The sequence below is a fragment of the Strigops habroptila genome, chromosome 1 (genome assembly GCF_004027225.2).
Source record: "Strigops habroptila isolate Jane chromosome 1, bStrHab1.2.pri, whole genome shotgun sequence".
NCBI lineage: Eukaryota > Metazoa > Chordata > Aves > Psittaciformes > Psittacidae > Strigops > Strigops habroptila.
Genome location: NC_044277.2, coordinates 144,260,958 through 144,273,412, shown reverse-complemented (window position 1 = coordinate 144,273,412; position 12,455 = coordinate 144,260,958). Strand labels below are relative to the sequence as shown.

The following is a 12,455-nucleotide window of genomic DNA, read 5'->3' as shown; positions in this document are numbered from 1 at the left end:
AAGATATGAAATTATTTGCAAAGATACTTTAAGGAAATCTACAGCAACATGACTGCCCCTAAATCCAACCAATCTCCTTCCTCCTCAAATACCCAGCTGAACAACAATAACCTAACTGCCTTACTCCCAGCTGAGGGAGCTAACAGAATAAATGCATTATTTCTGTTCCTTTTACATACACAGAACGTGCAGTTTTACAGGACCAAATGACATCTCTTGTAGAGGCTCCATTTCGTTCAATGTCTGCGTAGTATATTAAAGATTATTCTTTGGTGAACAGTGAAAAAGGCAGGAGTCCTAATAGTATGCAACTAGGTATTTACAGACTTTCATTATATGCCTGAGCATGAAGAACTTACAGAATAGAATTACAGAATCAACTAGGTTGGAAAAGACCTTTAAGATCTTCAAGTCCAACCTTTACCCCAGGACTGCCAAGGTCACCATGAAACCATGTCACTAAACCTGAAGGCAAGTTGACCAGGAGTCAGTTAATGGAAGGGCTGAGACACTACTCATGGATCCCACGTGCTTGGTTTGAGGCAGCCCCTCGTACACCTTCAGTGGCACTTGCTGCTACTGTGCACAATCTAATATTAAAGCTTTATGATGCCTGGGAGCTTGCTGAATACAGACTAGCTAACCAGGGATGTAGGAAAACGACAGTAAACTACACTGTGCATGTACACGTATGTTGGAAAATTACAGGTTAACTAAATGTAGTTATATGTCTACACTGAACTGCTGGCTTTTTCCCTAGACCACAACAGTCTTAGGGCTCAAAGAGAAACTGGAATGCAGTTATAATGTTATCAAAGATACCTGGTTTTCCTCAACATCATTCATGGAACGTGACAGAAATTCATCCCAAGGCAGACAGGAAACATCGTTTGGCAAAAATGACAGCAACTTAATCCAGCTTATGATAGGTTGTGTTAGGCAAACACAGCACTACAGGTACCACAAGAAATGTCACCTAAGTACACATTTTTGAACAGGGCCATTTTTGCTCTGTCAGGCAAAAAATCTGGAGGGATTTGTATTTTGATCACACTTTTGACTGTACCATCCTTGCCCACAGTTGTTCATTAGTCAGATCTCCACAGGTACCGATATGCAGTCACTCAAAAAGATTTAGATTTAGGTCATCTCCCTTCCAGACTTACTACATTCATCTCATTTAGGAAACCATTTTAATTACTCAGCACAATGGTAATTGCAGCTTCTATTCCCTCTGGAGCCACCTAAGAAGGGAACTGACTTCCACAAGAGCTTGTAAAGCATTAGTTGGCCACCGCTGAAACAGGTGAAAATGCTCTTACCAGAACAGACATCTCCACAACATCTGACGGCTGAAGGTACTCTGGGTCTACTTTGGGCCAAGACTGATGCAGCACATCAACATCCCAGTGATGATGAGTACAAAGTTTATTCTGCATGTGTGCCAAACCTGGAGAATGAAATCAGTCGAACATTCAGCTGCGCTGTAATCACAACATTCGATTTGTTTGACAAATGACATCAGAATAACGTTGACTTTTAAAAGCAAGTCCCTGAGGAAGAAACACTGTTTAGATCAGCATGCACCATGTTGTAAACAGAAGGACAGGTATTTTGGAAGTTCTTGTTTCATACCATGCATAGGGATGCTAACATGAATGCTGTGGGCACATTTTAGGTTTGGACTAGCGCTCCATAACTTGCCAAAAGCTGAGCTCTCCTCAGCTTTTTTCACAGGCTGACCTCTCCTTCCAGAAGTCAATTATAATACTGAGGTTTTTTTTCAATAACACCATCAGTTTGATTAAAATTTTACTAACACCTCAATCAAAATGCTAAACAATTATGGCTTATTATTTCCCCTGTAATATGCTGCATAGCTTCTAAATTTTTAAGTATCTTTTCTCACAAACTGAAGGTGACACATAACAATACCTTGCACAGTTTGCTTTCCTTCTTATATGTGAAATTATATGCATTCTGAAACACTTCATCCTTTGATTTTACATAAAACTCCTAAAATGGCTATAAGTGATCTCCTTATATTAAATAGGCTTTGCTCTCCCCAAGACAATTCATTCCTGATTTAAGTAAGAAAATAGGATGCAATTAATTCTGGAGCTGCATTCTTTAGCTGACTAAAAGCTTCTAAGTGGGCTTTATGTTGCTGTTTACTCCAGCTGTAGAACAAAATAAAAAGATTCCACTTAATACGAGGCTGCCAAATATGATCAATACGGATGAGGATTGCTCTTGTGATTCTCACAAAGGCAGAGGATTTGAAAATTAAAACCATTCTCTGTGTATGAATAAAAAAAACTTTCATAAGCACATGCTTCATTCAGAACTGCAAAACGTATGTGAAGTCTCATCTGGTTTAGTGAAACTCCAGCAAGAGTGTAAAGAAAACACATCAACAGAATATTCACTGTTGAGACTGAGGTACCTGAAGCTGCTCAAAACACAGCACAACGGCAGACATAGGAGCAAAACCAACCCATGCATAATACATAACATGAACGCAGTTGGATTGTTTAGACTAATACAGTGAATAACAGCAATCAGGAACATAAGGTGAAAGCAATTTTCTCCAGAAAAACCTGCCAGATTTTTGTCAGCACTCTTTCAGACAAAGCACTTTGGTGAGATGACGCACAACCTTGCTATTTGCTGAATGATTCAGAAAGGGGCAATGGGATGCACGGATGGGACCTGCTTCCAATGGCAAGCAAGAACGTGCACATTTCTTGAGAACAACAGCTAAGCCACAATCTTATTAGGTAAATAACTGAGTAAAACACTTCAATGGATCTGGTTTTGTGTATTTTGTTTTCCTCTTGCAGGCGTAGCTCAAGGACTTTAAGAGCAAAAGATAGGAACCCAAGCATTGGTGATTCATTATCACGTTGACTTTAAAGACAACAGCTGCTAGCTTCTTCCCTTTTTGGCTTTGAACATTCAGATGAGCTAATTTCTTTCCAACTGATCACATGCCTTGTGGCAGAAGCATACATACTGGCCACTCCTTATTTTCCTGTTGAAGTGGATTCTTCTAACTCTTCAAACCCCACGTTCTGATATAAGAGCTTCTAGCCATGACCGCAAAACCAGGGTCACTTTTAATCCCCGTGGAGGCTGTCAGTCCTAATAAACCTACTAATAGAAAAAATTACAATGTATTCTGAAGCAGATAAAGTGTGACTAAGCACAGTGTTGATCTTTCGGTTCATTTTCTCGCTACGAAATGAGCTCATCCATGTTGAAAAAAAAAGTGCAAAAGTCAACAGAACTAGTTTCAGAAAACAGAGTTTGACAGGAAACCAAAATGAAGGTGTTATGTTGCCTGCTTGGCTTCCTGCCTCAATTCACATTTTGTGAGCTGTAAATCACAGAAAACGTAATGATTTGGGTTGTATTTTCAAAACAAACACACGCACAAGACCAGAAACTTCACTGTCATGATTCAGAACGGTGACAGTCCACTGGCCAGGACCCAGGCAGAACCCTTCTCCAGCCTTCCCACTTGATTCTGAGACACTACAGCAAAGCACTGTTTGAGAAGTTAAAAACTGACCATTTCACAGACTTTTACTGTGAAAACATTAAACCCCTATTTTACTGTCTTATTGTACTGGAAAAGTGCCTAGTGAAGTGCACATTATAAAGCAGTGTGCAACTTGCTTTATCTTTCTTTGATGTATTTTGCTTTTATGGCTATAAATTCTCTTGCAGATACAGTATAGAAAGCCAAGTGAGTACATTTTTACTTACCGTAAGCCCTTTAGTTATATGTACACATCTGTACAGCCACACAGGACAGACGAAAGGCAATACTTGTGCTCAGTCTGAAGCCCTGATCCTGCTACTGGATGTGCTTCAATGCACTTTTACTGACTAGCAAGCTCTGATGTAATTATGGAGTAAACTCAGTAAGCACCAGCACAGAGAGGTTAACAAAGCGGAAGAGGCAATGAGGATGGAAGTCTCAATGGGCGATAAAAGGAAGTTAATGAAGGCATCTGAAGCAATGCAAGTGTCAGAGTTTAGGACTAGGGATTTTCTAATAGGAGATCAGAGGGAGCAGTATAAAGTGAGTATGAGGGTGCATTATCCAAATGCTGATGGTAACTTTTGGATTTAGCTCAAGTAAAAATCCTCCACGCCAGCAGACAAGCAGTAAAGTTTTTATAAAGCACAGAGCAGGAGAGTGTAAGGGTAAGTGGAGATGCATCTGCACCAGTATCTTACTTGCCTTTGCAGTCTCTGTTACTCTGTTACTTTGTTCTTGATATTCTTTTTTACTATTTAATGAATCTTCCTATTTCACAGTAGCATATCCAAAATACCTTCCTGCAGCCCAGGAGGAGTAAGTCTGTCAGTCATATGTGAAATGGTCTGCAGCCTCAGAGAACAGCAACAACTGTCTCCAGACAGCTCCGAGAAAAACTCCATTATACTACTGGTATAGTAGTACAGAACTGGGTTGTGAAAAGCCCAACCGTTCTAACTCTAAAATGTGTTTCCAATTCAGCAAACTTCATGTGAATTATTTTAACGTTTGGAAAGTGATCTGCCTTCCTCTGTTTGTATGAAGTTACTGTCCTTCATTGTGGGTTACTCTTGGAGGAAATAAAGTATTTTTCATTAGTTCCAAATTGTGTTTTTTCTTGGGTTTGTGAAAGGGGATTTCTGCATTCAGCTTTTCAATTAAAATCTTCAACATCAATTAGCTTCTACTCAGCTCTATGCTTTACAGAAGCCTTCTTGAGCAAGGACTGAATTCAGACAAAGACATCCTTGCAAAAGAGCTATTGCTGTGCGAGTTAACATGTTGCTAAGAGAACTACACCGTTACAGATTCCAATAATTATGTTTCATTTCAATATACCTTAAGATGTGTTTATTATCAGGGTGTATCTTTCATGTGCTATCTCTAATAAAAATTTAACAACTCACAATAAGGAGTTTGATATCCTTGCCTGGACAGCAAAATCCTGTACTACTACAAACTAAAAACAAAAAAACCTCTCAAATAGTGTCTGTATATTCCTCAGATACAAGGTTTCAGGAAGGAAACAGATTTCCTCATCCTGTTAGTGTTCATAAACTGCCAAGATATCAGCCGGATGAACTCTTCCCACACTGAGGGGCTACAGTCGCTTTGTATGTTATTAAGTGATAAACCAGTGTATTCACTGCACAATTAAAGACCATTAGGTTGACACACCAAAACACTGTTCCTCCTCTAAGCAGGAGAAAGAACTCCTTCACACACAAAATATCAAAGCATTGGGTTACTATTGTTCAGCTGCTGAAAGGTGAGGCACTCATCAAACAGCATTCAAGCAGCTTTTCCTTCACCCAAACTGAAAGTATTCATTGCCAATACTGAAGTACGCTCTTCAACCAGCTCACAAAGAGACCAAACTCTTCGTTTCTATCTGATGCATGAAAACAGGATGGTCGTATATAAACTAAACCCCATGGGAGAATAATTCTTCAGCTGCAGAAGAACAAAAATCGCTGTCCCTTGATTCCACCTAATTTTACTTCAACCATACTTAAAAGTTGCATGTTACATCAGAAGCATCCTTGGTGTGTCAAACAGCAGTTCTGAGTTTGTAAAGTTTATTGACATACTAACAAGGAAAACACAGTGAACTAAAAAGCTACAATTTAAAATGAACTCTGATGCAACCCTTACAAAGCAGAATAATGGTATTGCTATCAAAATTACTTACAGCACTGATGCTAGTCATTACTTAAAATGTCAAGCAAAGCATCTTTAACACTCTAAAATATCCTTTGTAATTTGCCTAATACTTTCATCAGCTGGTAATCATTCAGACTGATTTGCAGTTAAATCCAGCTATAAGGAACATTTTTTGCTAATCAAGAAGATACCTGTGTACATATTTATATACTTAGCCAAATTTTAATTTGTACAAGCTATTGTATTAGAAAACACAGATTTGCTCATTTTCTTTTTACATTGTGTTGTGATCTGTGTCAAATAGCTTTTAGATTGAAATGGAAATCAAGTAAATAAAATATATTTAGATATAAATACATTCAGAATGCAAATATTTAAGAAAATCTGTTAGATACTTAAAATTTATTGTATCACATTTTGCAGTTAAATGTTGGGGTTTTTTTTTTGAGTGAAGGAAAATATTTTATGTAAGTACCAAATAAAACCAGCAGTATCAGATATTTTTGGACATGAGAGCCTTCAAGATTTTAATATTTATAGATGCTAACCTCTTTGCCTGGCTTTTTATTCCAAAGCTAGAAAAGGAAGGAAAGTCGGTTGATTTTTTTTTCCCAATTTCTGTAAGAACTGTCATTTAAACTGGAGAGCAGAAGAGCTTCCAGTTGTCAAAAGTAACGTTATTACCTCTACAAAGCCTTATTCCAGCTGCTCAGCCAGAAAATTCTATAGTTTTGTCTTTTCAAATCTTTGGCTGAATTAAGTAATCCAATACATGAAGTCAGGGTCTTATCGTAGGTTGTCATTATTTCACATTGATTTTTAAATTCTATTGTACTCTCTACTTCAGTGTTTCTTGACCACAACCAGTGATCAGAAAAGCATAAAAGGAGAGGTTACAATGCAACAGTAAAAGCATTATTCATTCTGTGAACAATGCAAACAGTCAAAATTAGTAAGAATGCTCCTTTTCTTCAAAAATGCTTGAATACAGAAGGAAGTGTAACGTGGTTCAGAGTTAACACAAGTCTCTGTTCCTACCAGCATTCCTACTCAAGTGCAAAATTATGTTTTATATTAACTGCAGGGCTTCCAAATTTCCCTGTTTCATTTTCCCCTGTAGAAGCAAAAATGCTCCTTGTTTTAATCACTAAACCAAGAAACATGTAAAGGCTGCATACAAGTTACTTTAGAATGAAATGCCAGTATTTAATTAGAAATACATTGCTTATGTGTTGCTTATTACTGCTACAATAGCAGCAGAGGCTTCCACCAAGTGTGGGGGTCCACTGCTACATGTGCTATTTATAGAGCTAATTACTTAGTCAGCTTTTCCTGACTAGTTTACAAGAGAGGAAGCAGCACTATCCCTACTTTCAGATGCAAAGTCAAGGTACAAAAAGAGAGACTTACTCTAAGTGTGTATGAGAACTAAAGCACAAAGAAAACTGAAGAGAGTATTTAGAAAGCTTACTTTTTATACTGAAGTTATTTAAAATAAGAAAGCATCATCACCTATACATGACAAAGTTTAAGAAATTGGTTCCATGAGAAGAGAAACAAGACTTGGTGGAACCAGAGTGCAATTTGGAATATGAATGTGGGAAATCTTTCTTTAGACTACAGGTGAGTGTTTTTCACCAGAAACCTGAATCCCATGACAGAATTTCTGGCTATTTCAAAATAATACAGTTTCCTTACCACAATGCAGTAGTTAAATGTACATACGTTCTCCTGATAAGATTGCTTAACAACTTTGTGCTAAAAGAGATGGTGATTTTCATGTTTAGTCCTAAAATTCTTCAGACAATAATCACCACACAGTGGGGTTTTTTATGCTAGTTGCACTGAATTACTATGCACAGTCTTTGGACCACACAAGCGAAGTGTTATCTTTAAATGCAGTCAGAAGCTGACGACAATGAACTCCTAGTTCTTATATGCTTCCTTTTCAGTCTTGCATCAGGGAGAGATCCACAAAATGTTTATCATTCTCATTCTCCAGTGATTTTCGTAGTAAGAAAAGATTTGCTTCTCTAATATTCAAAACGTTACAGGATTAAGCTTCACATTTGACAAGTTACATTAAGACATCCTAGTGTTCTTTGTCATTGTATCAAATGTATTTGGTAATTCTGTATTCCCTAACATGTACTTGAATTTCAGTTTCACAAGGCACTTTAAGTAATTAGCCTGAACCTCTTCTGCCTCCATCTCAAGCAATGTGGAAAACAAAGTCCTGGCAATTACTTCCATTCAAGTATAATTTCAATTAGGCAGCACTTCATAACATAAGAGACTATTAACCAGAAATAGCTTTTTCCAGATGGATCAAGTCTGATGCCACTCTTCGTTCTAAACACTTGAGCTTGTATTAAGACACCTTAAAAACATTAGAAATGAAAACACAGAAAAAAACCCACTCTGACTAATACATCTTGCTATTTCCAGAACTCTGTCCCATGTTACTGCTGTGAACAAGAGCAGCTGTTCTTTGGCAGTGAACATTGTTCCAGGGCCATGCACCACTCTCAAATATAAGCAATTTACTAGCTCTGCTCTGTAAACACTTGAATACACAACGTTTTAGGATGACAGTTGAAAATAAAACTGTTACAACTGCATCCAAAAGCTAACATTAGGCCCAAAACCACACAGCAATTTGTGGCTAGTCTTAATGTAGAATATATTCCTACCTTCCCATATACATCTTGGGACTTCTCCCAGTAAACCTTAAAAGCAATTGCTGAACTCCAGCATGCACATATCTCATTTCACAGGCTTTAACTGCACCAAGCAACTTAGCCCACTTGGGATTCAGACCTCAAGGTTTACTACTGTGACAACCTTAAAAAAGATCTCCTGTCTGCCATTCCCACTCTCCACGAGGCTGATTTGCAGTGTAACGTCCCTGAGCCTCCAGAGAATTCTACAAGAGTTGGATTTTTATTGGACACTCCTTTATATTTGTTAGTTTACAGCCCTCTGCCATGGTTCTCTTTGCCTGAATTCTTGAAAGAAATATCTGTAGTCCAAAGACTCTGAAACAGTTGTTTGGAAAAGTGCTGTTTCTATCCTCATGTTTAGCTCTTTGCACTGCCATCCATACGCAGGAGCAGCTGGCAGCAGACATATGAATTCCTCATGCAAGCCCTGTCTTGACATTTTCTTCCTTCTCCCTTTCTCTGCCTAGTCTGAAGAAATCCACCTTTGTACGCAAGGGGAAAGAAACTAAAAGCAGAAAGAGAGATCTGGGAACACCACAAGCTTCTAGTTTGTTTAGGACTTACGACAGAAGGTGACAAGACAGATGCAGAATTCAGGGATAAGCTGATACATGTACTATGTTAAAGACATTTTTTTGCAAACTTTTTGCCTGGAACATCAATATAAAGTTTATTTCTATAAATACCTTTCCACATCTCTGATGCAATGTGTGGAGCCATAGGTGCAACCATAATACAGAGTGAAGCCAAAGCATCTTCAAATTCTGTGCTGTGGAGAATAAGAGGGCGGGAAGCTTGCTAAGCAAAAGAGAGAAGGAAAAGAAAATGAATTGTTAATATTCTGAGGTGGTGAGTAAAGTAGTTTAATTAAGAAGAAAATGCAGTAGTAAAACCTAAAATCAGTATCTATGCTTAGGACAATGTAATTTCACAATAAATTGGAAACTTATGAAAAGTTCTGGAGCATTAAAGTCACAACTCTTGGTCACTGAGTGTTCTCTAGCACTTGGAAGCTAATCCTGGAGAGGCTGATGCAGATCCTTAGGGATCTACTCTAGTACTAGAGTCTGAACACACACCCATGTGGCACTGAAAAACATTCTGAGAGCTGCCACTTCTGGAAGTGCAATCTTAGGTAAAACCAGAGCTATCTGAGAAGAGGTGAAGTACTTGTATAAGAGAGTCAAACTGTACAGAATGCAACATGGAGTTTGTTGGGATAAAGTTCAGTTGTACAGGATCCTAGAATAGCTTAGGTAAAGCTGAAATTAGTGACAAACTGGGATTTTAGAGCCGAAGGAAGCTTTGGGAATGAAAAGTAGAGCACAGCTTTTCACAATTTGATGTTCAGATTGCACTGGCAAAGTGTTCAGCTTCTCTAGTATAGAACAGTTTCAATTTCTTGCAAATGGTGCTATACAGGCAAAATCTGAACTTCCATTCTCCTATTTATTTTGTCTTAAATGGAAAAGATAAGCACTAAAAGTAGCCAGATGAACTTTTTTTCTTTGCCTGTTTGGGAGATTACCTCCCATGGTAAATTCAGATTCTGCATTTACTTTGTAATTTGCCTCTCTAATGAAAAAGCACAGAAAACCATGTCAATTTATGAGATTTGGGGGGTGTGATGAACATCCATTACCATCTACCAGAAAACTGTCCAAAACCAGCCATTTGTTTGACACAAACCACAAATGTTGTCAGATAGCATCTTCTTATCACTAAGACTAGTTTTAGTAACTATATTTAATCTTTACCCACCTCCCCACTTCCTCCTTTCAAATTGGAGTAAAAGAGGAAGAGTTAGCATGCTATACGGAAACTTGTTCTTGAAAGATACTGCACTGACTTCTTTGGTTAAGAAATATGTCAGTGTTCAAACATCTGGCTGTCTGTAGGACGCTGTTTGTGTCCACTAGCCCAAAATGCGTATGAATATCTGAGCTGGAGGTAAAGAAACGTGTGCCACCTTCCCAACACTACACAGTATCCCAGACTTCAGTTATCTCAGTACACAGCCCTTGTGCACATCCTCAAACTCCTTGACTTTGCCAATAATCTCCTTGGAATCCATAAGGTATAAAATGGTATTTCAATAAAGGAGTTGAAAAAATCCAAATTTTTATCTGATTTCTGGTTACCGTTACATACCTGAAGGATTGCTCAACCAGATTTAAGAGTAGTAACAAAAAATAACCATAATAGTTTATATCAAGCTTAGCGATTCTATGATTATATTTGATCTGTTGCCAATGGCTGATAAACAACATAATCTAAATAAAAACGCTGAAGACTTAAGTTATTTTTACATTTGTTTTAAAAAAGGGGAATCTGCAAACTCTGTTACTAGCAGGCAGTTCTAGTGGTGAAGCCTGGCTCTGAGGAAGGGAAGATTATGTTTGATCTTTGCAAAGAATAACCCTTTTCTTTAAATCAGAATGTTTGGTAGTTCTATAATGCATTACTATACATAGCTACATATGCAACTTGGTCAAAACCAAAAGAGAACAAAGAACAGAGCTAAAAAAAAAAAATGTATCCTTTTGAAATTACAGGATGCAGATGTGAACATCAGAACTTAGTGGCTCTAATATCATCAAGCTCTTCCTGCAAACCTGCGTATTTCAAGGTTCCAGCGACACCAGAACATGCTGCTTTTGAACTCAACGAGGCTCTCAACTTGGTGGCAATGTTTATGACAGTAAAAGGCCTATGGAAAGCTGGATTTATAGTTCCAGTAGCTCCTTCTTTGTATTAAGACTTAGAGGAACAGGGTCTAAGAAAAGAATACTTTCATTAATATCATGTACTTACCTGGAGTACATTGGTGAGGCTCATCAACTGGGAAATAGCTGCATTGAACAAATGATCCTTTGTGAAGTACTCTGTCACCTTGTAATTAGAAGAAAAGGTCTATCACTAATTACATAAAATTCTCAAAAATGGCATATTGGGTTTTCAAATGAAAAAGAATTATTGATAATCAATTTAAGTTTGTGAAATATGCCCATCTTACTTCTTACATGAGAATCACTTCGGCATGCAAACATAATATATATATGCAATCACATGTGTGCATGGGAAAATAATAATCATCCAAAAATTCCACTAGACCAGGTTGCTCCGAGCCCCGTACAGCCTGGCCGTGAACACTGCCAGGGATGGAGCATTCACAACTTCTCTGGGCAACCTGTGCCAGCACCCTCAGCAACCTCACAGGGAAGAATTTATTCCTAAATTTTACCTAAATCTCCCCTGTTTCAGTTTGAACCCATCACCCCTTGTCCTATCGCTACAGTCCCTGATGAAAAGTCCCTCTCCAGCATCCCTGTAGCCCCCTTCAGACACTGGAAGCTGCTCTGAGGTCTCCACGCATCTTCTCTTCTTCAGGCTGAACGGCCTCAACGTTCTCAGCCTGTCTTCGTATGGGAAGTGCTCCAGCCCCTGATCATCCTCGTAGCCTTGCTCCAACAGCTCCATGTCCTTCTTATGTTGGAGATATAATGTTATCGTCCCTTGGGGACATTCTGTTACCTTCCCATTGCTTCTACAAGAGGCCTTCATACTTGTAAATCCAGTTATGCTGGTGAGAGCTTGTCCATAGATTACAAGATTGTAATCCTAAAGTCTTTTAAAAGACCTGGAATTTCCCTCACCATAGGGTTTAAATCAGGAAAAGCTTTTATCTGTAGAAAAATATTTTAAGTTAATTTTGCATATATTTATGCCTCCTTTTGAGTCTTGGATGATAGAACTGACACTAATCACAGCATGAGATAACACATAAGAAGACATGAACAATCATTTCAGTTATTTTTTGTTTAGGAGATGCTATATATTTTCACCAACAACTTCTTTTCATCTTGTATGAAGCAGCAGGCATGATAATGAGGTGTGACTTCAAATAGATCAAAAGCTGTTGGTAGGGATAACCTGCACAATTCACCTATAACTTTGCTAGTGGAAATGGAGTTACTCGAAACCCAGATTGATAACATTGTAATGCCATAACGTTTCAT

At 38.2% G+C, this 12,455-nt stretch overlaps 1 protein-coding gene across 3 annotated transcripts in view; it reads right to left on the bottom strand.

The window, feature by feature from the left end:
* The window catches only part of LARS2 (leucyl-tRNA synthetase 2, mitochondrial), a 61,029-nt gene that overhangs the window by 4,657 nt on the left and 43,917 nt on the right, over window positions 1-12,455 (bottom strand). For 2 of the 3 annotated variants that reach the window (XM_030511937.1, XM_030511954.1), the window contains 3 exons: window positions 11,251-11,328; window positions 9,123-9,234; window positions 1,323-1,450 (listed from right to left, as the gene is read on the bottom strand). In XM_030511937.1, the coding sequence (XP_030367797.1) occupies window positions 1,323-1,450; window positions 9,123-9,234; window positions 11,251-11,328 (318 nt within the window). The remainder of the gene's footprint in view (window positions 1-1,322; window positions 1,451-9,122; window positions 9,235-11,250; window positions 11,329-12,455) is intronic. The other variant, XM_030511945.1, reaches the window with a different exon arrangement.